Raw genomic sequence first — 26,869 nt, forward strand, 5'->3', positions numbered from 1 at the left:
TCTCCTACTTCGCGTCTCAGCTGACTGACGGCGTCTGGTGGCGCTGCCGCTCGCTCTGTCGCGCTGCGACAGGCACCAGCCGCGGGAGCCGCCGTGGGAGCCGTTGGGACGACTCCGGGGGACGCGGGAGCCGGGAAATGGTGAGTGTGCGAGACTGGGTGTCCAGAGACAAGAGCTGGACGGAGCAGGCCCTGGCGGGACCCGGGCCTCCGCGCCGTCAAGTCCCGAGTTTGCAAAGCCTTGTCCGTGGGGGACGCCGCTCGGACCTCAGTCCCCTCCGGCTCGCAGCGTGGGGAGCGGGGCCGGCAGCCGGGGCCCCGGGCGTCCAGTCTGGTCACTGCGTGGGGCATCTTCGGCAACGGGGCTGGAGCCTCTCTGGGCAGCTCTGCACCTGCGGCCCGTCGTCTGCCCCAGATTGTGTGGTGACCACAGGGATGGTCAACAAGGGACAGTCCCGACTCAGTCTCTGTGGTTCATGCGTGGGAGATGCTGTGGTCTTTGGGATCCCCAGTCCCGTTTCCCTCTGAGTTTTCCAAACTCGAAGCCACAACCCTGTCCCTCTAGTCTGGCTCTTCCTAGGGCTGGCAGTAAGTGCCTGAATGTCCATTCCACGTTCTTAAACGCAGCCATTCACCCTCTGGTCACAGCATCATTATCGACTGTCCATGAGGCATTTCAAACCGGCACAGTATTTTGTTTATCATTTTCCCACAGGGCCAAGGATGGCTTTTTTAAAGATTTGTTTCTTGTCTGTGGATATTTTACAGAAGAGAAATCCAAGAATAACCACCTACATTACATGAAATCCCTGTGTCTTTCCCATCAGGATCTTTCCTATGGGAAGTCCTTTAGCTGGAAGTTCCTCTTGGGAAACTTTCATGGCTGATCTGTCCTGTCAGCATTGCCCCTCTCTGGGTTTGTCACCCTGAAAAGACATTCATTTATTTGAGCTTGTCTTTTTAAATAAATGTAAATTTTGTTTAATCAGTGGAGCTTGAAAGACAGTAGAAAATGTTTTCAGAGACACAGAAAGAAGTGAATTTCAGAGAAGATAAAATATTCCAGTATTACTATGCATTTGTTAAAAAATCCTTATTTCTCTTTTTTCTATCCCTGAGCATGTGTTGTAAGTTTCTGAGGTCTGTTCCTTTCCTTTGGGTGATTTCAAATTGAATCCCAGGGCTTAGTCTTGTAACACCTGGGAGTGTTCAAATATAAAAATTGTTTATAATTTATTGCCATGGAAATAATGATTAATTGACATCTTCATTTTTGGAAAGAGTAGATATTTATGAGATTTCTAGTTGAACTAGACAAAATGGCTTACAGTTTTCTTCTGTCCTTTCCACATAAACACTGAGTTTGAGTGAATTTGATGGTTCTTCAGATGCTGGGTTTGAGTCATTTAAAATGTCTGTGGTGGTCCAGAGCACCTCCAGTGCGGAGCAAAGGCCTGTGGCCATTGACCAAAGCTAAGGGCCCCTTGAGCCTGCAAAGGGAAGTACTTGGAAGCCCAGTTGGTTCTTCCTGGGAAGCCTCCCCTGCAAGTGTCCTGTCTGCTCCACTTATGCTGAGAAAAGCTACAGCCCTGTAAAGTGGGGATGTGGACGGGGTGAGGGTGGTACCCTTTCTGGAGCTGTAACTATGGTTTTCTTGGGCCTGTTTCAGACGTTGGATTTGAGTTTGGCATCCACAGTGTAGCTGCACTCAAGAGTATAATCTGTGCACATCGAGAAAGTCTGTGAAAGGAATTCTGGGTCGTGGGGAAGGGTTTGACATGCAAGGGTTTAAGGATTTAACAGTTTTGGTCAGAACCTTAAACTGAATCCTGCTAAGAATTTCTTCATCTGTGAAAATTGAAGTCTGAGAGAGGGAAGAAAACCCATTATTCTTTAGTGAGAAGAAGGTATGTGGAGCTCCCAGAATTCATTTCTGCGGCTTCTCAGGTGTCCTCACTCTCCTTCACCAGGAAGAGTCTGGAACTTAAGCTTGGGAAGGTGTTTAACCTTCTGCATGTGGGTTTTCCTTTTTCCTCATTGGGAAACAGGATGCTTGTCTGATCTGATTTGAATGTTTGTGTTTTTTTCCTTTGGATTCCTTTATCTATTGAACATTGGGGCTTTTTAACTCTAGTTTCCCTTAGCACTTTGTATTTATTTCTTCCGTGTGGGCATGTAACATTTTTAGTTTCTTGGGCTTTGAAAATGTAAGCTGATTGAGAAATACGTGATTAAGGCAAGAAAATGTGGAACCAAATAGGATTTTTGTTCCTTTTAGGTAAGAGAACCGCAAGCTGTGAGAAGTGTATTTAAATTCTCATGTGCATTTTTCACTTTTAGATCATTTTTGTGCATGCTTGTCCCTAGAGAGCTTTGACATTTAAAAGGCTGTACTGTTCCTAAGGCAGATAAATTCCTGTTTTAATGAATGTGAGGAAAAAGCAATTGAATTTTTAACATTGATATAAGGAGAATTACTTAAAGCTTATGCAAATCCTTGAAAATCCTACTACATTTAAGGGACTAAACCCAAATCTCTAATGAGTCAAATTTGAAATTTCCAGGCATTTTAATGGTGGCCAATTATTTAGGTAATTGTATAGAGTCTAATAATTCTGACACTAGCTTCCTGTTCTTTATGGGTTGGCCTAAGTTAGTAAGAAATCATGAGCTACATGATTTCTTCTAGAAGATTTTAGAAGGGAGTCCTACAACTAAAGCAGAGTAGTTATCAGTGTAAATGTCTGCTACTTGCTCTTTAGCTAGCTGACAAACTCATTAGAGCAGTTAATTCAGCTTGCTGTGCCAACTTTGCATCTGGTAAATAAGAGCTTTCAATCATGTCCACGGTGGACGTTATTGCATATCCAGCTAGGTAATGTCCCTCTTCGTCCTTTAAGTAAGCTCCATCCATAAACCAAGTTAAGTTAGCATTATTGATAGGAGTTTTTGTAAGTCATTCCTAGGTGTATGAAGATAATCAGCGTATGCAGTAATGGTCATTGTCAGCCTGGGCTGCTGGAAGTAAAGTTGCCGCGTTAAGATTATTACATCAAGCCAAAGTAGTAACAGGTGAAGAAAGCAACAATACTCGCAAGAGGCAAGTTGACTCACAGAATAGTGCTGAGAAGGATCAGAACTCGAGATTAACCTGAGTATGGAACACAGTCAAAGGAGACCCCGTTGTTAAGTTCTTCCCTAGCTTTGCATGAGAGCGCTGTGCTGTCGTTGACAGAGCCCTCGTACGGTGGGAGTCCTTTCGCCACTGAACCTGGCTGCTGATTATAACATCCTGTGGCTTGGTACTGGTCACCGTGCCTCTGAGGTAGCACCTCCACTGCGTTTCCTTTATCTTCATGCAGAAAGAGAAAACAATGGTAGTTTATAGTTAGGGTGGCCTAATTCCAGAGCCTGAGTCAGTGCAGATCTTAAGGAGTCCATAGCCTTTTCTCCTTCTTTTGTCCATGCAGTTGGGTCTGGTCAGCCAGACTTAAGGAATGCACAAATGCAAACTGGCTAAACACTGAATTAAAATAGTCTTAGGAAAGTGTACATCAGCCAAATCAGCTTTAATTATTCAAGAAAAGTAAGTAGGGCTTTCAGTATAGCCTTGTGGCCTAACTGTCCAGGTCTGTATGTGGGAAACCATTACTGTTAATCAAAGTAATGCAGGACTGTCAGCCTCACTCCCCACTTTTTTACACCTGCACCTAAGCAGTTCCTCAGATAGTGTTTTAAGATGCAAGATGGTGGAAATAAAAAATGATCAGTGATGACATCTTCCCTCACGCGGCCCAGACTCTCCACACACACTCCCAGTCTCCGTATTACCTCCTATCATGTTTACTTCCCCCCACAGCCCTTATTTCTATCTTAAAAACCCAAACTGTGCCCTTTATTAATCTATTTTCCCACAAAAAGATAAGCACTAGGGCTGCAAGAACTCGTTTCATGTCTACATATCCAGAGTGTATAGTGCCGTTTGTGCTAAGCTGTGTATGTTTTGAGTCTACAGGGCTTAGCAGAGGAGGAATGCTGACAAATTAGTATCAAGAGCACAGTTTCTGAGCAAGAAAGGCCTCACTGGAATAGGAACTCTGCCTTGGTCCCTTGCTAGGTTTGTGTTCTTGACAGTTTACCTAAAAGCCTCACTTAACTTGAAAAGGAGGCGATACCTGACGCAAGTCCAAATCCTGTAAGACAGTGACCTTCTGGACTCCCTCTTACTGACACAGGCCACGATCATTTATGATTTGCAGTCATCTTTATTATGATGATTCACTATACCCATCTGTGGGTTTTTTAATTGAAGTAGATATCTGTACAATGTTGTGTTAGTTTCTGGTGTACAGCATAGTGATTCAGGTGTGTGTGTGTGTGTGTGTGTGTGTGTATATCTTTTTCTTTTTATACACCCCTCTATTTGAATACAGGTGTGCTCCTGGTAGTTTTTGGTAAGAAGGCACTAACAAAACCATGATTGAAGTTTTTAATTAAGAACAAATGAGAAATCTGTTACATGACAAAAATTTTAACTATGAAAAAATAAAATTTGCCTGAGGAAAAATATACATGGTAAATATTGATTTAAAATGTATGATTAACTTAAAAAAATACAAAGTTGATCTAAAAATCCACAATTGCAATGGGATGTTTCGGTATTTCCCATCAGGAAATGGAAAAGGTAATATTTGTTAGTATACAAGTTTTTTGAAAGAGCTAGTAAGAAATTTCTAAGAAAAATCTACACAAGCACTTGACAAAAATATGAATAGTTTTAAATCACATACAATTAAACATAACAGAAAATGTACTGAGGAATTATGTTCAGCTGTGAGTAACGGGACACATCCACAGTCTGATGAGAGGAAGGTGCTGACTGTCACAGGGGAGGGCTGGGTCACAGGAGTCCCTGCCCAGCGCAGGGGAGGCGCACACGACGGGCTCACGTGCTTCCTTTTGACGGCACCACTGTAGCTGGCGTAGTGGGATCTGGAGCACACAGTCACCAGCGATATTAACAGAACAAAGTGTATACTACACAAATTAGACCTTATACAAATGCAATATAGAGAAGAGGGGAGTCAGTGCTTCACAAAACATTCTCAGCCACAACAGTCTAATAAATTTGTTGCCTGGTGGACACATGAGGACTTGCAGGAAAATCCCTACTGTGACAGATCTTTGCTGTGGAACTTGTGGAGCCATCTGTGGAAACCTACAGGTCTGAGAAAAGGGAAGGTACGCAGTTAGTGGTAATGAGGCTGCTCCTGACTGGCAGGGCAGAGGATCAGGAAAATGGGCTGGAAGCAGGTAGATGTGAAGCTTCTATGCATCTGTCTTTCTCTATTCCATGGTTCTGAAGACTAATAAGGCCGTCTTTGCTGTGCCTTCCAAATCTCACGCAAGTGAGGTTGGAGGTGAATTCTAACATGGAACCATGAGAATAAGGTTCTAGAAAATGTAGGTCTCAGCATTATCCATGTTGACAGAACACATTCCAGGAGACCATCTCCAGTTCTACATTCTGCTGTCCTATCATAGGTCTCCTTTCTTTTCCTTTGCAGGTATGAAGACTTACTGGTCTACTGCATACAATGTTATGAACATTAAACTGATTCATTTTTGTAATAACTTTAAAAAGTAGCTAGAAATGTGATGCTTATATTTAATCTCATGGACATGAAGCACTGTGAGAGCAGTAACCACATCAGTTATGTTCACTTATATTTCTAGCACAGGCACACAGCAGGTGCTCAGTATGAATGGATGGTAATACCACTAGTTTACTTTAGTGATAGCATATAATCATGCTAATTGTATTATGTGTAAAAGATATCCTAAATAATGACATTATTAACGTGTTGTTGGGGAAAAAATGTTGCTTCAGTGCAAAGATGCTGTAGCTACAAATTTAAATCTAAAATAATTAAGCTTGTAAACAATGTAAGGTTGCTTCGTGTAACTATGCCACTCATGTCAACACAGGTCTCTTTTCTGAATGTAAAGTCTATTACCAAAATCACAGTCAGATGGAATGACAAAGAGTAAAGAGAAAAGGCATAAATACTAAGTCAAATGAGATTATACTCTATGATAGACTTTGCATACTTACAAATTTATGCCAACTATTTATTAGCAAGGAAAATGGAATTCAGCTCTTCTGACAAAAGAAACTTGCTTTTCTAATAAGAAAAGGAGTATTTACAATGGGTGAAAAATATCCAATACCCACTGCATGAAACCAATAGGAAAATCCCAACAAATACCTAAGTGTCATTATCCCACGGCCTCCTTACTTACAGAGCAATTAAAAAATTACATATTTTGGCACATTATATGATATTGGCACATTACAGTTATATTCCAGTTCACCCACAGATCCAGCAGATTTCAAAATAGATAAAAACTGTAAGCTGCTGGAAGGAAAAACATTACATACTAAGTTAATGTATTACTGCTTAACAAGTACTTACAGAACTGTTTCAACTCAATGTTCATTTGCAGAATTAACAAGTGGAATCCATAGTGAGAGAACTGAGTTTCAGAATGAGCCACTGATAAAAACAATATATTTTTTAACTTTTAAAACATTTCTTTCATGTTGTAAAATTTCTGGGGTATTATATGTGACTTAATCTGCATCAGGCTTTCCCATATTACTTACATTTATAGCATTTCTCTCCAGTGGAGTTTTCACATGACTTTGAATGTATTTGTGAAGAGAAAACTGTCCTGTATTTTTCAGTTACAGTTTATCCAGTGTGCATTCTCGTGACATGTTTATGCAAGGATGTGGGCCAATTGAAGGCTTTCCCACAATGTTTACATTCAAGAAGTTTCTCTCCAGTGTGAATTCTTTCATGGCTTCTGAATGAACTGGGTCGACTAAAGGCCTTCCCACAGTCTTTACATTTATACGGTTTCTCACCAGTGTGTACTCTCATGTGTCCTCGAAAGGTTGTGCGATAAATGAAGGCTTTCCCGCACTCCTTACATTCATAGGGCTTCTCTCCAGTGTGCGTTCTTTCATGTACTTGAACATAACCAGAACAACTGAAGGCTTTACCGCATATTTTACATTCATAGGGCTTCTCTCCTGTGTGAGTTCTTTCATGTATGCGAAACGAACTGGGACAATTAAATGCTTTCCCACATTCCTTACATTTATAAGGTCCATCTCCAGTGTGCGTCATCATGTGTCTCCGAAAGCTTGTGAGAGAAACAAAGGCTTTCCCACATTCCTCACATTTATAGGGTTTCTCTCCAGTGTGAGTTCGTTCATGTATTTGCAAACCCAGAGGAGAACTGAAGGTTTTCCCACACTGCTTACATTCATAGGGTTTCTCTGCAGTGTGAGTCCTTTCATGTCTTCGAAAGGAAGTGGGACAACTGAGGGCTTTACCGCACTGCTTACATATGTAGGGTTTCTCTCCAGTGTGAGTTCTCACATGGACTTGGAAAGTGGTGAGCCAGTGGAAGGCTTTTCCACATTCTTTACATTGATAAGGTTTCTCTCCAGTGTGAGTTCTTTCATGTGTTCGAAATGAACTGGAACAACTGAAGGCTCTACCACATATTTTACATTCATACGGCTTTTCTCCAGTGTGAGATCTCTCATGTATTCGATATGAACTGGGACAGTTGAATGCTTTCCCACAATCCTTACATTTATAAGGTCCAACTCCAGTATGTGTTATCATGTGTCTCTGAAAGCTTCCGAGAGAAATGAAGGCTTTCCCACACTCCTTACAGTCATAGGGTTTCTCTCCAGTATGAGTTCTCTCATGTTTTCGAAGAGAACTGGGACAGCTGAAGGCTTTACTACACTTTTTACATTCATAGGGCTTTTCTCCAGTATGGGTCCTTTCATGACTTCGAAAGGAACTGGGGCAACTGAGGGCTTTACCACACTGCTTACATTGATAGGGCTTCTCTCCTGTGTGAGTCCGTTCATGTGTTTGAAAGGTTTGATGATATCGAAAGGCTTTTCCACATTGTTTACATTGATAGGGTTTCTCTCCAGTGTGAGTCCGTTCATGTTTTCGAACAGACTGGCGGTATCTAAAGGATTTCCCACATTCCTTACATTTATAGGATTTCTCTATTCCATGATTACTTTCATGTTTTTGAAAAGGTTGGAGATAACTGAAGGCCTTCCCACATACCTTACATTTATAAGGCTTCTTCCCATATTCCTGGTACATGGATGGTTTGGGTGCAGTGTGAGATTTCATGTGCCTATTAAGGGATGAACGGCTCATGAAGACTTTTCCACACACACTGCACTCCCATGGCTTTACTGCAGTGGTACTGTTCTTGTTCAGATTAAGATTTGGAGAAAGGCTGATGTTTTTTCCATCTTGACTACCTTCATTACTTTCACAGTCTCTCTCAAATGTATGACTTCTGTTAAAAAAAATCAGAAGCACACTGTTGTTGACGATGTTTTTGCTAATGATTTTATAATCATTAGTAAATATTAGTATTACATTTTTACCATTTACAGGGGAAGTGTAGGTTTTCCTGCACTGTGTCAATTGTTTGAAAGAAAACATACCGAATGCTCTGCAGGAAAGCACAGCCAGGGCTGTCATCACAGTGATACTCACACATGCAGTCTCTGAGTACATTTCAAAGTACTCGGGAAACAATGAACATCTACGTCACATTTAAGAAAGCATTTGGGGGAAGAATTTTCTGAGAATAAATAAATTTGAAGCTGGACTCTTGTTTCTACTTGTTTTTAAATTTTCTTGACATAAGATTCCCTTCTTGGACACTGCTTTCTATTGTGAGTGCAACTCACCTCAGATTTCTTCCCTGGTTTTTGTACTTATCTTCAGTGTTATGGTCTTCCCATTTTCCCCCTAAAATACAGACCCAAAAAAATCAGTAAATTATAGAAAAATTATTACTTCATAGGTACATGATGACCTCAGTCTACAACTGATTTATTTACTGAAGTATTCCCTTTCCCCATTCGAAATCTTAGAACAACACTGATGGGCAAGGAACACTTGATCTCTAACCGACTATGTGAAGAATGTCATCATCATTACCTACTAAGGCCAGGTTCCTCAAGGTTTCCCGCATCACATCTCTGTAGAGTTTCTTCTGTGAAGGATCCAGTAAAGCCCACTCCTCCAGGGTGAAGTTCACAGCCACATCCTCAAAGGCCACTGGGTCCTAAAACATCCCAAATATGTGCACAGGAAGATGGGTGAGATGGACAGTACTGGAATCTATAGTCCATTCATAAGTTCACATATGACACTTATCAAAATATTTATTCTATGACTTGGTCATCAGAATTCTTACTCTATACATAAGCACTTCCTCACAAATTTAACAGCATCATGAGTATGTGGAAATTATTTCTACATTTTTACTATGATCACTTAAAGTCTTATTGTTCTCTAATGGTGGGGTCCAGAGCATGTTGGAGAAATGAGAGAAATGCTGTACAAATGAAAGATTTCCATTTTAAGACCATCAAATCTTTGTGAGAAAAACTCTTTCATCCCCTTTAATACCCACCGTTATCACGCAGCAGTCCATGAAGCACAGGGTCATGTTTGCACGAGGGTTTTTTTTTAAATAAAAAATAAAAAAAATGGAGGTACCAAAGATTGAGCCCAGGACCTCGTGTGTGATAATTAAGCACATGCTCTACCACTGAGCTATTACCTTCCCTGCTGCATGAGGTTTTAATGGGAAAACAAAACCACAATGAAGAACTGGAAGTTTTTTCTTCTATTCCCATCACCAAACAGAGAAGCCAGGAGACCTGTGGAAATCTAACTATAACTAGGCCCAGAAGGCCATATCGTCCTGAAGTGCTCCAGGCTATTGGAAGAGTCAGATGCAAGTGCCTGAATCAAAATAATCTTGTGGAAAAGTATTAATTTTAACTTACCTGTAAAAATATGACAGACTCACTTATTCTTTTGTATCTCTGCCCTGTTTCACGAGGCTGGGAAGTTATCTGGAAGTCAGTGCTCAGGCATGAGAAAGCAGGCATGACAACTTTGACCTCCACAAAGTCCCTGTCTGCATGGCCTCAGAGCAGCTTCGCACCACTCTTGCCATGCACACGTGCATATACTGAGCATAAAATGCCATAAGAGCTCTTTCTGGCAAAACCGTAACAGTGCACACTGGACCCTGGGGAACCAAATAAGGATTGCAGTTTGTGAGGGAATTCACTGAAGACCACAGTGGTCTGGTGGTGAACGTGCCCATCACTATAAAACATGAAGGGTTCAACAGTGAGATACCACGTCACACGTGTAAGAATGGCCATCATCAAAAAGACCACAAACAACAAATGTTGGCGAGGATGTGGAGAAAAGGAACCCTCCTACACTGTTGGTAGGAATGTAAATTAGTGCACTCACTATGGAAAATAGTATTGAGGGTTCTCATAAAACTAAAACCTGAACTACCCTATGACCCAGCAATTCTACTCCTGTGTATCTATCCGAAGAAAATGAAAATACTAGTTCAAAAAGATACATGCACCTCAATGTTCATAGCAGCATTATTTACAATAGCCCAAATATGGAAACAATCGTTAAGTATCCATCAACAGATGAATTGATAAAGATGTGGTATATATGTATAATGGAATACTTAGCCATAAAAAAAGAATGAAATTTCGCCATTTGCAACAACATGGATGGACCTGGAAAGCATTATGCTTAGTGAAGTAAGTCAGAGAAAGACATACTGTGTGATTTCACTTATATGTGGAATCTAAAAACAAAAACAAATGAATGTAACAAAATGGAAACACATTTGCAGAACAAAACTAGTGGATACCATTGGGAAGAGCGGAGTAAAGATAGGGGTAGGAGATTAAGAGGTACAAATGGCTATGTGTAAAATAAAGCTACAAGGGTATATTGTACAGCAGAGGGAATATAGCCAAAATTTATAACTTTATATGGAGTATAAGTCTCTAAAAATTTTGAATTACTATCTTGTACACCTGAAACTAATATAGTATTGTAAATCAACTACACCTAAAAAAACCTCAATGGTCTATAATAACTGAAGTCAGATACTGTCATAGTGAATTAAAAAGCAACACCCAATTGTATGTTGTCTGTAAGAAAGCTGCATTCACAATAAAGACAGATGGATCAAGACTAAGGGATGGAAAAAGATACATCATGTTAACATTAAAAGACAAGTGGAATATCTACATTAATGTCAGATAAAGTACAGGGATAAAGAGTGACAATACATAATGAATAGGGGGTCAAGTCTCCAAGGAGACACAGCAATCCTTAGTGCTTCGCTGCTCAGCTATGTGGTGGCAAAATGGCTAGACCTGCAAGGAGAAACAGATGACTTCACTATTATAGTTGGATGGCAACACTCCTCTGCTAACAACTACAGGAACCAGCAGGAAGAAATTCAGGAAAGCCATAGCTGAACTGAACAGTGCCCTCAAACAACTGGACTTAAGGGGAAACTGTGGAATGTTTCATCAAACAACAGCAGAATACACACTCTTCTCAAGCTTATATGGAAAATTCACAAAGATAGAACACGTTCTGGCACATGAAACGCACCTTAACCAATCTGAAGCAAGGGAAATCATACAAAATATACCCTCAGAACACAAGAGCATTAATCTGGAGATCAGTAATAGAAAGATACTGAAAACCCCTCAAATACTTGAAGATTAAACAACACATTTCTAAATAACCCATAGATCAAAGATGTCTCAATAATAGTTAAAAATTATTTTGAATTAAATGAAAGTGAAAGTACAATTTACCAAAATATGTGGAATGCAGCAGAAACAGGGCTTAGAGGGACATTTATGGCACCGAAAGCCGTACACTTGAAGAAAGAGACCTGTAATCAATGATCGAAGCCTTTACCCTTGGAAACTAGAAAAAGAAGAGCAAAGTAAGCACGAGAGATTTAACAATCTCTGAGAAGAAATCAATGAAATTACAAGAAATCATTGGGAAAAATCAACAAAAACTAAAAAGCTTGGTTTTGAAAAGATAAAATTCAGAAATGTCTATACATGCTGAGAAAAAAAAAAGACCGAAATGATTAACATGAGGAACGAAAGAGAAAATGAAAATGTAAACACATTTGACAAAATCCAGAATCCACTTACAACAGCACCCTTGGAACAAAGAGGGGCTTCCTCTTCTTGAGAAAGACCATCTACGAAAAACCTGCAATTAACATCACACTTAAAGGTGAGAAACTAGATGCTTTCCTGGTAAGATCAGGAGGCAATGATGTCTCCTCTCTCACCAGTCCTAGTCAACACAGGACAGGAAGTCTAAGCTAAAACAATAAAAGAAAATATAAGAAAAGGAAATAAAAGGTATACAGAATAGAAAGTAGGAAATAAAACTGTCTTTTGTCACATGTAACATGATTATGGAGAAAAACTCCAAGAATCAACAACAACAAAGAAAACCCCTTGAACTAATGAGAGTAGAGTAAGGTTGAGGGAGAAATGGGTAATACACAAAGTCAATTATTTCCTATAGATCCAAACAAATATAGCCAATTCATCTTGGACAAAGGATCAAAGGCAATTCAGTGAAGAAACAAACAATGCCAGGAAAACTAGACAGCCATGTTAAAAAAAAAAAAAAAAAGAATCTGGACACAGATCCAATGCCTTTTGTAGAAATTCAAAATGCATCACAGATCTTACGTAAAATGCAAAGCTACAGAATTCCTAGAAGATAACCTGGAGAAAATCCAGGTGACCTTGGGTTTGGTGATGAGTTTTTAGATACAGCACACCAAAAGCAGGATTGATGAAAGAAAATAAAATGGTAAATTGACTTTATTTAAATGACAACTTGCTCTATGAAAGACAGGGTTAAGAGATTGAGAACACAAGCCACAGACTGGGAGAAAATCTCTGCAAACCACTTACCTGATAAAGGGCTGGTATCCAAATACCCAAGGAAGTCTTAAAAACTCAACAATAAGACAAGCAACAAAATTAAAAATGGAAAAAACATATACCTAGCCAATTAAGACAAAGGGATGGTAAAAGAGTGTAAGAATGAGATTATTACTAGCTACTTTACAGTCCTAAGATTCAAAAAAATTGAGAACAAATACTTAAGGATGGAGAAGATGTGGAACAGGAACCCTCATTTATGGCTGGTGGGAGTGGACAACCAGTATGCTTACTTTGGAAAATGGGCAGTTTCTTAAAGTTCTAAACCTGCTCTTAACCATACAATCCAGCAATCAAGCACCTCTATATTTTGTCAAATTAGCTGAAAACTTACGTTCATTTAAAAAAAAAAACCTGTGTATGAATTTTTATAAAAGCTTTAGTCATGACTGTCAAGACTTACAGGTAAACAACAGGTAAATGGAAAAATAATCACTGGAACAGGAATACAATGAAATACATTCAGTGTTAAAAGGAAATGAGGACTCAAAAAGACGTGGAGAAAACTTAAAATCATATTGCTGAGTGAAAGCAGCCAGTATGACAAGGCTACACACAGCTTCGGCCGCCAGGGATCTGGGGGTAGGAGGGAGGAATGACTGAGGAGGTGGAGCACACGGGGCTTTCAGTAGCATACATTATGAAGAAATGATGGACACAACTCATTTTACCATTGCCGAAGCCCACAGATTGTGTAACATAAGAGTCAGTACTACTGTAAATTGTAGACTTTAATGCATCAGTACTGGTTCATCAAATGTAATAAATGTACCACAGTAATACAAGATACAAAAAATAGGGCGAACTATGTGAAGGCAGAGGGTTTAAGTGGGAACTCTGTACTTTGTAATTAAGTTTTCTCTAGACCTGAAACTGCTGTAGAGAAAGGTAAAATCTATTAGAAAAAAAAAGATGAAGTATGATGCATTAATATTTCTCCCTGATGACTGAAAGAGGTCATCTTTCAACCAACTGATTTGAAGTTATTTCAGTGAGCCATTATGGTTCTCTTACGAGGCCTGCACCCTGAGATTTGGAAGAGAGGGTAAAACTACACTGAATGCCTTGTTCCACAGCCCAGCACTGTGTATTCTGAGAAATGAAATGAGTGCCTTGGACTCTGACATGGATAAGCGTTTCCTGGGGAGGCCTGCACTGTGGCTTCAGTTTACGTAGACAAGTGTTACCTTGAGTTATGTCTTGGGTATCTGCTGGCAAGAGATTCGCAGAATTCTTTTACCACGAAGGGGTAACTTTTAACCATCCTGGGTCCAGAAACCCATGCTGATGAAGCCAGCTGCCGGTCAGTGCGAAGACGACAGCCTGACGTCTGGTCAGCTGTGGACCTGCGAGTCCCATCCTTCATCAGGATGCCCGGATTAAGGGATGAAAAGCAGCAACTCTGCCTGAGATGGATCATGTATGAATGTGGCCATGTTGTCCCTAAACTCTATGAACTCTCACTGCTTTTCACTCAGGGAGTCCTAAGGAGCTCCCCAGGGAGACCAGGGGGCTGGGAAGGGGGTGACCTTCAGCGCCGTGGCACCTGGCAAGGGACTGAGGAGAGGGGAGGCTGTTCCTCCTGTAGGAAGCTTACTGCAGAGGCGCAGGTTTGGCTGTATCTTGTCTCAGGGGGGTCTCCAGAGGGGAGCTGGCCTCTTGGGGTACTGTTACCAGGTCCCAAGACACAATGGGAAGCTGGATGAGGGGTCACCTGCTCAGGGCTATCTATTTTTAGCACAGCTCTGTAGGAGGTGAGAACCGCAGCTCTAACGCACACAGACCGGGGCCCCGGGCAGGTCCTCATGTCAGAAGCCTGTGGACAACATTAAAGCCATCATGGGTAACTCCAGAGGCATGAGAGGAGGTCACGGAAGCCTCTACTGCGAATCCGTGTCTGAGGCACTGACAGGAGAGCCTGTCCTCTGGTATTCTGACCAGAGTCCAGGGCTTTTTTGGTTCTTTGTAGGGAACTATTCAAAGTGGGTCAGTTCACAAGTAACAGCATAAATAGGCTCAAGTAAAAATTTGTCAATTTGTCAAAAATTTGTCAACAAGGAGTAAGATGCCTCCACAACACCAGAAACATCTAGACAAAGTTGTAGGGACAACAGTGATTTCTTCACTGCGTCAAGGAGGAAGTGGGCCCCAGATAACCAAATAATTTTTAGGAATTTAAACAAGATGCCAGGGCCTCATGTCATATATCAGCAATGCCTGTCTGCTTTTTAGGGGCTCTTTTTGTCCATATTTTTATGTTCTGATGTCCTCAGAAAAGGATGTCACTGGTGTAATGTCATACCTGTGCTTCTGGAGGAAGGTGGATTCAGTTCACCTCCTGCTGCAGACTGTGTGTGTTGACAGTGGTGTTGAGTTTTGCTGAGGGGAACCAGGTAAAGGTGTATCACATTCCTTCAGAGGTGAAGGCAACTACAGCTGAGAGGCTGTTGAAACAGGCACTGAATGGGACAGACTTAGACAAATCTTTGAGAGCAGAATGTTTACCAGTTGCTAAGTGGATGGAATCAGTAATTTCCATAATGTTGGGGACTAAGAATTGGGGCTTATTTAGTGCAACCACAGCTCAAGGTGGCTGTGATCCACTATGAGGTATCATTCATCCTTTCCAGGTTTGAGAACAGATCAAATAAGGCTGTTAAAAGGAGAAACACAGGGGATTAATCATCTCACTAAATAGATTTTATTCAGTGGTTTCAATCCTTCAAAACCCTGTTTAAGACATTTTTCCAGTAAAGATATACAAATGGCCAATAAGCACATGAAAAGATGCTCAATATTGCTAATTATCAGAGGAATGCAAATCAAAACTACGAGGTGTCACCTCACACCAGTCACAATTGCCACCATTAAAAAGTCCACAAATGATAAATGCTATAGAGGATGTGAGGAGAAAAGGGAACTCTCCTACACTGTTGGTAGGAATGTAAATTGGTGCAGCCACTATGGAAAACTGTAGAGAGTCCTTAAAAAACTAAAAAACTAAAAATAGTTACCATATGATCCAGCAATCCCACTCCTGGGAGAAAACTCTTAATTTGAAAAGATACATGCACCCCAGTGTTCATAGCAGCACTATTTACGATAGCCAAGACATGGAAGCAACCTAAATGTCCATTGACAGATGACCGGATAAAGAAGTATACACACACACAAAGGAATACTACTCAAGCCATAAAAAGAATAAAATAATGCCATTTGCAGCAATATGGTTGGACCTGGAGATTATCATACTAAGAGAAGTAAGTCAGACAGAGAAAGACAAGTATCATATGGTATCAATTCTATGTGTAATTTAAAAAAAAGACACACATGAACTTGTTTACAAAAGAGAAACAGACTAAAAGACATAGAAAGCAAACTTATGGTTATCAAAGGAGGGGAGGGATAAATTAGGAGTTTGGGATTAACAGATACAAACAAATTTTATTTTATATATAAAATAGATAAACAAGGTCCTACTGTAGAGCACAGGGAACTATATTTGATAGCTTATAATAACCTATAATGAAAAATATGATAAAGGAAATATATATATAAAACTGAATCACTATGCTCTACACCAGAAACTAACAAAACATTGTAAAATCAATGATACTTAAAAAAAAAAACCCTGTTTAATTTACATTGGGCCATATTAAGTAATTTAACTTGGGGGGAAGGTCACTGGGGGCCCATTTAGCAATATAATTTGAAAGCAGCAAAGACTAAAATTTCATTTATAATTCACTGGATCAGACCTTCTCTGCTCAGTGTGGGATATTTTAGGACAGTGGGTGATATGACCATAGAGAATCTAGGAAAGACCACAGTTCTCAGGGTTAAGGCAAAACACACCTATTTGTCTTCTATATGGTATTTAGCAATTCCCCTAAGATTATCTTGGGTTCCTTGCTTCAGTTTAGTGGGATCCCAATACGATGTAATTTGAGACCTAGTATTGATTATCTGCATGAAGGTTTGTGGGTCAGTGCATTATAGTAGATGACAAAATTAATCCAGAAACTATGTTGCAGAGGCTAAAACAGCACCCCTGTATCTTTTCATTGTGTAAATTCTTCTGGTATATTCTGGATTTCCAATTGGGTCAAATTGTGGGCCTTTTCATTTGTCCTCTCCCTCCTGTCCTTCCCTGTTTTGTTTTTTCGGTCACTGGATATACTTCAGGCATGGAGGTATCTGCTGGTATTTACAAGCTGTACTTCCAGAGAGCCTCAAATCAGTGCTGTCAGGGTGAGAGGCCCCCTCCATGACATCTGGCTCCTTTATAAAGTACGAAGAACCTGGGCTTAAGTCAGGTCTGAAGTAATCCCTTGGCTCTGCCACAGGGGTGCCAAGGCATTGTCCCCTGTAACCTCGAAGGTCAGGATCTTTGTTGCAATAAAGACAGCAGCAGCAGAAACCTTTAAGGGCCCCAGGGAGCTCTGGAATTAGGGGTAGGGACTCAGCTGCCATCTGATGACTGCCTTTCCCCCTCTCTCTTCTCCTTTAAAGTAACTGCTGTGTGAGGAACTAGCACCCAACTGGCCCAGCTCCTGCATGGGCTGCGGCCTGCCTCTCCTGTGTGCGCTGATGCTGAGTCCAATCCAGGCATCATCACAGTTTCTCTCTAACATGCAGATGAATCCCAGCAAACGCATGGACCCAGGACTAACTTAAGGGGCGCTCCAACCTCATACTGCTGCTCCCAAATGCCTAAGAGTTCTTAAAACTGACAATTCTGGCCAGCTGAACACAGAACTGAGGCCTGGTAGGTAAACAGTGCAACACAGGCCAGCAGAGCTCACAACTCGAGCTCCCCAGCACCCAGCAGCCCGCAGCGCCGGCACCCATCAGACAGGTGAGCGAGTCAGAGCCAGAGGACAGACCCGTGGGTGGTGGTCATGTCTGGACACGCTGCTCACGGTGCCAGCTGCTCTGGGCATCTGCAGAGGGGTGGCTGAGGCTGCTGCCCATGCAGCACAGACACCCACTGAGAGGGGAGGACAAGGGCTGTGACTCAGACGTCTCAGGGAACAGCAGAGCCGGCCTCTCAACCAGCTCTGAAATGGCTTCAGAATCTAGAAAGGGAGCCTGCCCTGGGTGCTCACGGTGGCTGGGGGATGGGACTGAGGCAAAAATTCTTGTCCAAGGGCAGGGGCTTGTATGGCTGGTTTGTGTTGCCATCTGTGGAGCGGAGAAGGCCCAGACTTCTCAGCTTGTCCAGGTGGAGGTACAAGGGGAAGAGGGAGGTGAAAAAGAAACAATAGGCCCCAGATGGAGTCATGGTGTGTAGGCCCATGTCACCAAACCAAGACTTAACACCTGACCTAACTGCAGTTACAGCCTCCTCCAGAAATGTAATCTTAACCAGCCGTGAAGTTTCTGGTCCGCACCAGTGAGTAATCGGCCACAAGGGGTTTTTCTACCCCCTCAAAGGAAGAGGAGACAGTCCACTCTTTCCTTATCCCTTCCCCCGCCTGCTGATACAAGCGCTCCATTCGTACAGCTCTCTGCTTGCTAGATGCGATGCTGTCCGACTCACCAATCAATAAAGCCAATTAGCCCTTTAAAATGTATTTGGTTGAATTTTTCTTATTTAACAGATTTAACAGATGCTTACACTGTGAGCAAACATCAAAAAATGTGCAGTGTGAGTACTCATTACAAGGACAAAGGTGGGAAAGAAAAATACACATTTGCTTCTTTTACGATAAACACTAAAATCAAAATGCTCAAGAAATGATGAACACTGGTTATCTAGGGGTGGCTGAAGCAAGAGCACTTGAGGGACAAGGATGTCCTGGAGTGAGTCTACTTTAGATTTACACATCTTCTCTTAACAGAGTTTTGCTAACTTGTGCATGTATTATTTAAAATTAACAGTAATTTGCATAAACCATATTTTTCTATTTAATAATCTTTATTTTTAATTAATTTACTTTTGCTTTTAAATTTTTAATTTTAAATTTATTTTTTACTTTTACAGAGGAAACCATTCTAAGATTTACTCCTTTAAACACTAATGCTTATAAAAGTTTAAGCCATAAAAAAAATGAAAAGTTTCAAATCTCTTTCTAACTAAAATAACAAGAGAGGCATTATAGTTTCCCCTTATAGCTCGCTCTGGGGGTTATTTCAGAAATAGAACGTTTAGGAGAAGGTGACTTGTAAACTAGGTTCCTGCTTCGCCATTCTTTGGCCATTGAATAAAGCTGCTTCAGTCTCAAAAAAAAAAAAAAAAAAAAAAAGAAGAAAAAAGAAAAAGAGACGTAAGTAACATAGAATGCAGTAGGAATTTGGGTCTAATCCATTAAATGTACTAGAATTTTCAATAATTTATGTTAAGTTTTGAATAGTTTTCCTCTTATCAATTAAATGAATTCATTTGCTTAAGCAATATTATAGCACTTAAAATTTCAAGGCTCTCTAAGAACATGCACATACAAAAATTAACCTACAAAGGTAAAAGCCACCTGAGAACTCAAAGACATCCATCTCGTATCTTGAGGCTCTCCTTGCCAAAAAGGAACAAATAGTCTGCTTCCAGAATTTCTTGCTTTACTCTCAATCAACATACATTTAAACCCTGAAAACTATCAATTTTATATACTCACACAGGAAATAATATCACATACTATTATGGAAAAATAGAGTTAAGAGCTGCAATATTAAATATATAAACATATACAAGGAAAGAAATGCAAATACTTGAATCAGTGAGACAAGTAGCCTGCTTCCCCACAGTCCAGAGGAAAACCCACCTTCCCAGACTTGAGGTCCAGATGCCCCTGTAAGGATACAACCCCTGGAGCGGGCCAGTCCCTGGTGATGGTGGGTAGGGACACCTGAGCAGCCACAGAAACGAACTCTGGAGGCTCCAACATAATGCAAATACTCCTTCTCTAAGGCTTCGATTCTTACAAGTGAGAAAACCCCCGGCCAGACTCAATTTAAAGTTCTAACTTAAATGTACTTCCAAATTCATAACCCTTGTCCAGGAGAAAGAACTCCTGACCTTCAAAGACTTTCTCAACGTACTCAGTTTACTCTGAGTGCACCTACCCTGTGGATGCAAAGCTCAAGCCCATGTTTGGAAACAGGCCCAAAGAAACCACAGTTACCACCTCAGAAAGGGCACCACTCCCCATCCCTCACCCACCATCACAGGTGCCTCCCCAGCATCACAGGGCTCTGGATCTTCTTTCACTATGAAGGCTCCTTCGGTGGTGGGTGCGAACAGGGGAGGACAACTGCAGGGGGCGGCTCCCCAGGAAGAACAAAACAGCTGGTCCTCCAAGTACTTCCCTTTGCAGACTCAAGGGGGCCTCAGCTTAGAAATACTGACCACAGGTCTTTGCTACCCACTGGAGTCGCCAGGACACGACACCATTGACATTTTAAATGACACAAACCTAGTGTTTGAATAATCCAGCACAACCACTCTAACCCAGTATTTATGTGTAAAGGAGGGAAGACAATTGTAAGGCATTTTTCTAGTTCAAGAAAACACAAATATCTATTTCTTTCAGAAAGTGAATGTCAGTTAATTATTTCCACGGCAAGAAATTGTTTGGAAACAATCATAAATGAAGAAAAGAAAAAAACAGATCTCAAATGTTACAGTCACTTATGGGTAGAAAAAAGGAAACAAAAGTGTTAACAAATGGAATGGTATAATAGAATTTTTTTTCTGAAATTCACCTTTCTTCCCCTTGGGAAATACTTTATACTCTTTCATGATCTATTGATGCAGTACATTTACAGTCATTGAAAAATGGAGACTTACAGTGAATAAAGTCACAAACTTAAGGAGGGGCAGGGCCAACCTGGAACTATGATGAAAATACAGATCATGTAGCAGTCTCCAAAGGGGAACCGCCACCCAAAGGACTCAAACAGGGTATCTGTGCCCAGGAAAAGTCCTGGGGGAAAAGGCACAGGACTTCTATACAGTGTAGTTCCAGGTGGTTAATCTGATTTCCTTTCATGGAAAATATACATAGACAAAAAAATTAAATCTTTAAAAAGAGCCATCTATGGCTCTGTGGAGGAATGATAAACAAAATACTGCGCAGTTTGACGTGCACCACGGAGGACAAACAGTTAATGATGAAGCTATGAACTGAAGAGGGGAAGATGGCGTTTGGGAATGTGGGGAAAGAGCTGGAAATTTAGGCATTTATTGTGAGCCCTAGGAAGAGCTAGGTGGGAGAACAGGCTCGTGGATTTGTGACCCTGTTCCTCAAACATTTGGAAAAGTGAGGGGACAAGGAGCCCCCCCACTCCCCACCCTGGGAAGAAAGAAGGGACTGACGACCCCACAGACCACAGCCCCTCCACCTCAGGTACCCTGGACACTGAGTCACGAATGTCCCCTGATAACCCTCTCCGTGGTCACCGCACAATCTGGAGCAGACACGGCCGCAGCAGCGAGCGGAGAGGCCGCCCTGAGTCTCGACTGCCGGCCGAGCCCGCACAATCCGTGCCGCGCCCCTGGCGGACTCGGGTCCACTGGACTCGGGTCCGTTGACCGCAGGGAGGCCCGGGTCCCACCGTGGCCAGTTCCAGCCAGTCCCTCCGCCCCAGTCTCCCAACACCCGGCCCCCCAACTCACCATTTTTCGGCTTCTCGGTCATCCACCCCACAACTGCCGCGGCAAGCGCAGGTCACAGCGACAGAGGATGCCGCGGAGCCACCGCAGGCCTCTAAGGGCACCGAGAGCCGATCTGCAGCGCGGACGCTGGGAGCGAGGGGAGATAAGCGCGTCCACGCCATCCACGCCCGTCATTGGAACGTCGCCCACACGTACGTAACTGGCGACTCCCCTGATTGGGCAGCTTGCTAGGCCCCGCCCTTCCGTGCCTGAGTGACAGCAAGGCGGAGGGCGCGACTCTTGCACCAACCTTGTTGGGGCAGTGGGCGGGAGCTGTCCCCACCACAGACACAACTTTGGAACAGAAGTCCGTGAGACCCTCAGGGAACCGCGACCCTTCTTCACAAACACGGACACTTAAAAGTGACCCCGCCATACGTAATGATGAGTCTGGCTCCACTTTGATCTCTGATTATTTCCTGTGGGAGACATCTGCCCATCCCTCCCACCCCCACTCACTTGGTACTTTAAAGTCCCGCCGCCTCACCAGGGCTGTAGCCTCAGATACTGACACGTGTGAAACACTGAGGCAGAGAGACGACCAGAAAACCTTTCAATGTAATTCCTTTAGCATCTGTTGAAAGGTCAAAGAAAAAACTGAAAGAACACTGAGTGAAAAAGAGGTGGTGAAGGTGTGAAGGTAAGCAACCGAGGTCACGTATGGGGCAGGACGGAGGTGAGTCACCGACAGGAACATCAGGACACTCTCACCGCTGCCCACAGGCGTTTATGAATCTTCACGAAGATTCCGAGGATGTTTCTATTACTAAATTTACCAGGAAACATTTTGTATACTCCTTTCTGAATATATTTGCTGATAAAAATTGTAAAAAGTAATTAAGGCTGGAAAAGAACATATTTTGTATGTGTTAGTTTTTCCTATAATGTGGCAATCTGAGTTTTCATTCACGGTTTTGGCAGCAAATACTCAGAAAGAATGGGTTACATAAATTCATTATATGTAGTTTTTAAAAACAAAGGGTACTGCTATGAAAAAATCTGGAGGATTTACCAATAAAGCAAATAAATGTATTGCAATATACTTATCATGCTACCTTTTCTATAATCTGCAGAGACAGGTGGAACCTTGACCCCCATCCAAGGTGTGGCTGAGTAGTGGAGACATACACACACCCACCAGGAATGTATGAAAGGGTTAATTACTTCCCTAACTGAGGTCTCTGTGGAGAGGAGGGCAGGCCTCTCCAGCAGGTGGGAAAAGGCTTGAGAGCAAGGAATAGAGGCTGGCCTGGGTTTTTTAAATTGAGGTTAGGAGTGGGGCTAGGGTGGGAGTTCACAAGCACAGCCTTTCTTATCATCTTGTACAAATGTGGGGCCCAAGGGGAAGAAGCGGGGTAAAACTTTAAAGTTGTCAGCTGTCAGATAATAAAAATACATACACTGGTCTCTGCCCCCTGTTCCTGGCACAGAGCTCCTAAAACCCGCATGAACTCCTAAGGGATGAGATCATAGGAGCATTTCTTGTTCTAATATTTGGTGTTTGACCCTGTCCCTGACACAGAGCTCCTGATACCCTCGTGAACTCCTAAGTGATAAGAGCACAAAGAGCATGTATTTTTTTTGAAGCAACTCTGGTTGGGCTCCTGGATGGGGGCTGGTCACCAAGAAGACCAAGCCATGGTTAGGAGCGTGGAATTTTCAGCCCAATCTCTCCTCCTCCAGACAGGGGAGAGGGGCTGCAAATGGAGTTCAAAACTGATCACGCCTATGTGAGGAAGCCTCCATAAAATCCTAACACTACGGGGTAGGGAGCTTCAGGTTGGTCAGCACATCCACGTACGAGGAGGGTGATGCGCCCCAACTCCACAGGGACCCTCCCCGACCTCACCCTGTGGGTCACTTCATCTGGCTGTTCACCTGCATCGTTCACCACACCCTTTAATAAACTGGTGAATGTAAGTTAAGTGATTCCCTGAGTTCTCCGAGCTGATCTAGCAAATTAATCAAACCCAAGGCAGGGGTTGTGGGATCCTCTGGTTTGTAGCCAAGTCAAGAGAAGTTGTGAGTAACCTGGGGACCTCCTCCTGTGACTGGCATCTGAAGTGGGGATGTGGGGGTGGGGGGGTGGGCAGCCTTGCAGGGCTGAGCCCTTAACCTGTTGGATATGGTGCCACCTCCAGGTAGTAGCGTCAGGATGGAGTTAAGTTGTAGGACACTCGCTGGTGTCACAAAGAATTACTTGTTGTGGGGAAAAACCCTCACACATTTGGTGACCAGCAGTGCCAGAGTGTTCTGGGTGACAGTAAAGGAGACACACAGGAGGGAAGAACTGGGTTTTCTCTACTCGGGGACAATACAGAGTTTTCCCAACACATCATCAGTCAAACATTTAAAAATGGAGTCAGAGACCTCTGGTTTCCAGTCTGGCAGATAAGGAGCTTAGATGGTAACAATCCCATCCTCAACAATAAAAAGAAAACAAACTTAAAATCAGTGACTCTTCTTAGATCTATCAAAGAACTGAGGTCACAGGGCAAACCACTGTCTCCAAAATTGGAAACTGACAGAAGAGTAGCCATTTTGAAACATGCCCACAATATTCTGCTCTTAACAAGTCCTGTCCTCAAAAGACTCTTCCATTAGAGACTAACCAGCTGGGATTTTACCAGCGCCTGTGTGACACGGTGGGAGGGAAGTAGCCAGCTTGAGTCCCTTCTGGCCCTTCTGCCCGACCTCACAGCAAATACGCGGTATGCTTTCCAAAACTATCCCAACTCTCCACCACCACCCAAGTGTCCTGCAGTTCAGTTCAGTTCTAACACAAACTGGCCAGAGTTAACACCAGACTCCGCAGCTTAAAGTTCAGTCCTTCCAGACTGCCCCCGTGCCCAGCGCAGCTGCAAATGCGGGGTGGGGCCGGCTGCGCACATTTCTGCATGGCTCACGACAAATTCCGAGGTTCCCTGCACAACACCTCATGTTTGTTAATTGGCTGGAACAACTATCAGAATTAAGGAAAGCACTTTATTATTACTGGTTTATTGTAAAAGACACGAGTCAGGAACAGCCAAATGGAAAGTGTGCACAGGGCGAAGTTGGGGGCAGGGAGCAGTGTCTCCCAGCACACTGGCGGGGTTACCAAGTCAGATCCTTCTGACTCTCAAGGTTTTGGGGTTTCAGTGGAGTTTCCTTAGGTAGGCCTGACTGATTAAACCTTTGACCACTGGTGAGTAACTCAGGCTCCCGCCCCTTTCCCCTCCCCAGAAGCTGGGAACTGGACTGGAAGTTCTATGCCTCTAATCAAAGCTTGGTCTTCCTGGCGACCAGCCTCCATCCTGAAGCCCTCTAGGGGCCTTGAGCAGTTGCCTCATCAGAACATAAGATGCTCCCATCCCCCTTATCACTCGGAAAGCCCAAGGGCTTTAGGAAGTCTTTGCTGAGAACCATGGACAAAGACCAGACGTTTTTCTTATTATACCACAGAAGGTCACAGCTCAGGGACACAGGCTCACTGAAATACTGAGACCCAGTCATGGGACGAAAGAACATTTCCTCCACCCTCAACATACCAGTGCACCAAGGAGACTCGTGTTTAACTACAGTGTGAAACACTGGAAAAGCTGTATGTCTCAGAACTTACTTATATGTCTCAAAAGTACCCCAGAGGTGACATGGGAGACAAAAGCAAGGACACTTGGAGATATCTTACCTCTGACAGCCACAGCAAATAGTCCGCATCGCCCAAATGCTAGTCAGGTCAACATGAAACCTCACGCTAAAGGCCTGTTTACCTCAGTTCCTTTTCACAGTACATGTCCAGTATGCAGCAAAATATTCAAAGGCACAATAAAAGGCTTAAAAAAACACATCTTTAGGAGGTAGGACATGGAAAGGAACCTGATTCAGATGTAGCAGATATGTTGGAATTATCAGACCAGATCTGAAGGAACCGGGATCAACACGCTAAGGGCCCGCTGGCCACTACATACTCAGTCACTCCAGCTTATGGATAAGTGCAGTGAACGGCAGCAGTGTTACAGGGGTGGGGGCAGGAACTGGAACCCTCTGTTCTGAGGAACCTGCACACCCACTGAAGTGATGACAGACTGTTTCTTCAGAGAGGACGAGGTGAGTTGTCCATATATGTTGCAAACTCATGGGCAACTACTGAAAAGTGTGTAATAAGCTAAAAGAGAACTAACGGAATCACGTAAAATGCTCAATAAAAGGTAGAGAAGGCAGAAGAAAGGTGGAAAAGGATTAAAAAGAACAAAGAACAAAGGGAACAAACAGAAAAGAGCAGCAATGTGTTAGATGTTAATCCACTGTATCAACAAGCACTTTAAACATCAAAGGTCTACACACAGCACATGAAAGACAGCAACTGTCAAGTGGTAACAAAGTAACGGCGGTGCGCTGCCTACAACCATCATTTTAGATACAAAGACACAGGTAAGTGAGAAGTAAAGGATGGTGAAAGATACACCAAGACAACACCAAACAAAAGAAAGCTGGTACAGCTGTATTAATTTCAGATAAAGCCGACTTCAGAGCAAGGAAAACCCACACCGATAAAGAGGAACATTACATAATGACGAAAGTGCCAATTTTCCAAGAAGACATGCAATACTTAGCGTCTACATGCATAACAACACATAGGCAAAATACACGAGGGAAAAAATACTAGAACTGCATGGAGAACCAGATGACTCCACCCTGACAGCTGGAGACTTCCACCTCTGCCCTCACCAGCAGGCAGAAAGTCAGGAAGCACACAGCGAAATGAAACAGCGCCATCAAGCAAGTGCATTTAATTGAAATCCATGCACTACTTTATCCAAACACAGCAGAACACACATTCTTCCCCAGGTCACATGGAACACTCACCAAGACAGACCACATTCTGGGACGTAAAATTCACCTTACATTTGAAAAAGAGCGATCTTATAAGATATGCTCACAGACCACAATGGTATTAATATTTAGAAATCAGTAACAGAGTTGGAAAATGCCCAAGTACTTGGAGATTAAATAACATCCTTTTAAATCACACATGGGCCAGTAAGGGAGTGACGTCAGCAAGACTGTGAAATAGCAATTTTCTACTGTCATCTCCCCACAGTGCACTGATTCAGACTATCAGCCAAGGAAGAAAGTGCCTCTGGAAGTCAGGGAGCCCAGTGGAGAAGTCTGAGCACACCACCGGGGCAGAAAATCCAGGAACAGACACAAGAAGGGGAAGAACAGTTTCACTCCTCGCAAAGGTGGCAGAGCTCAAGCCCACGAGCTCCCCTGGGC

The 26,869-nt window shown here is 42.7% G+C and overlaps 1 protein-coding gene and 1 long non-coding RNA gene across 2 annotated transcripts in view; one reads left to right on the plus strand and one right to left on the minus strand.

Moving 5' to 3' along the window:
- Positions 1–22,461, plus strand: LOC116659036. The gene is made up of 2 exons (XR_004314310.1): positions 1–140; positions 21,623–22,461. It is a non-coding gene; the product is annotated as an uncharacterized LOC116659036 (long non-coding RNA).
- Positions 6,794–26,869, minus strand: part of LOC102508189 (zinc finger protein 709-like) — a 23,465-nt gene continuing 3,389 nt past the window's right edge. Inside the window, 4 exon segments of the mRNA XM_032465547.1 lie at positions 6,794–7,075; positions 7,077–8,408; positions 8,809–8,869; positions 9,062–9,188. Coding sequence (XP_032321438.1) covers positions 6,943–7,075; positions 7,077–8,408; positions 8,809–8,869; positions 9,062–9,188 — 1,653 coding nt within the window. The 3' untranslated portion in view covers positions 6,794–6,942.

The sequence above is a fragment of the Camelus ferus genome, chromosome 22 (assembly GCF_009834535.1).
Source record: "Camelus ferus isolate YT-003-E chromosome 22, BCGSAC_Cfer_1.0, whole genome shotgun sequence".
Classification (NCBI taxonomy): domain Eukaryota; kingdom Metazoa; phylum Chordata; class Mammalia; order Artiodactyla; family Camelidae; genus Camelus; species Camelus ferus.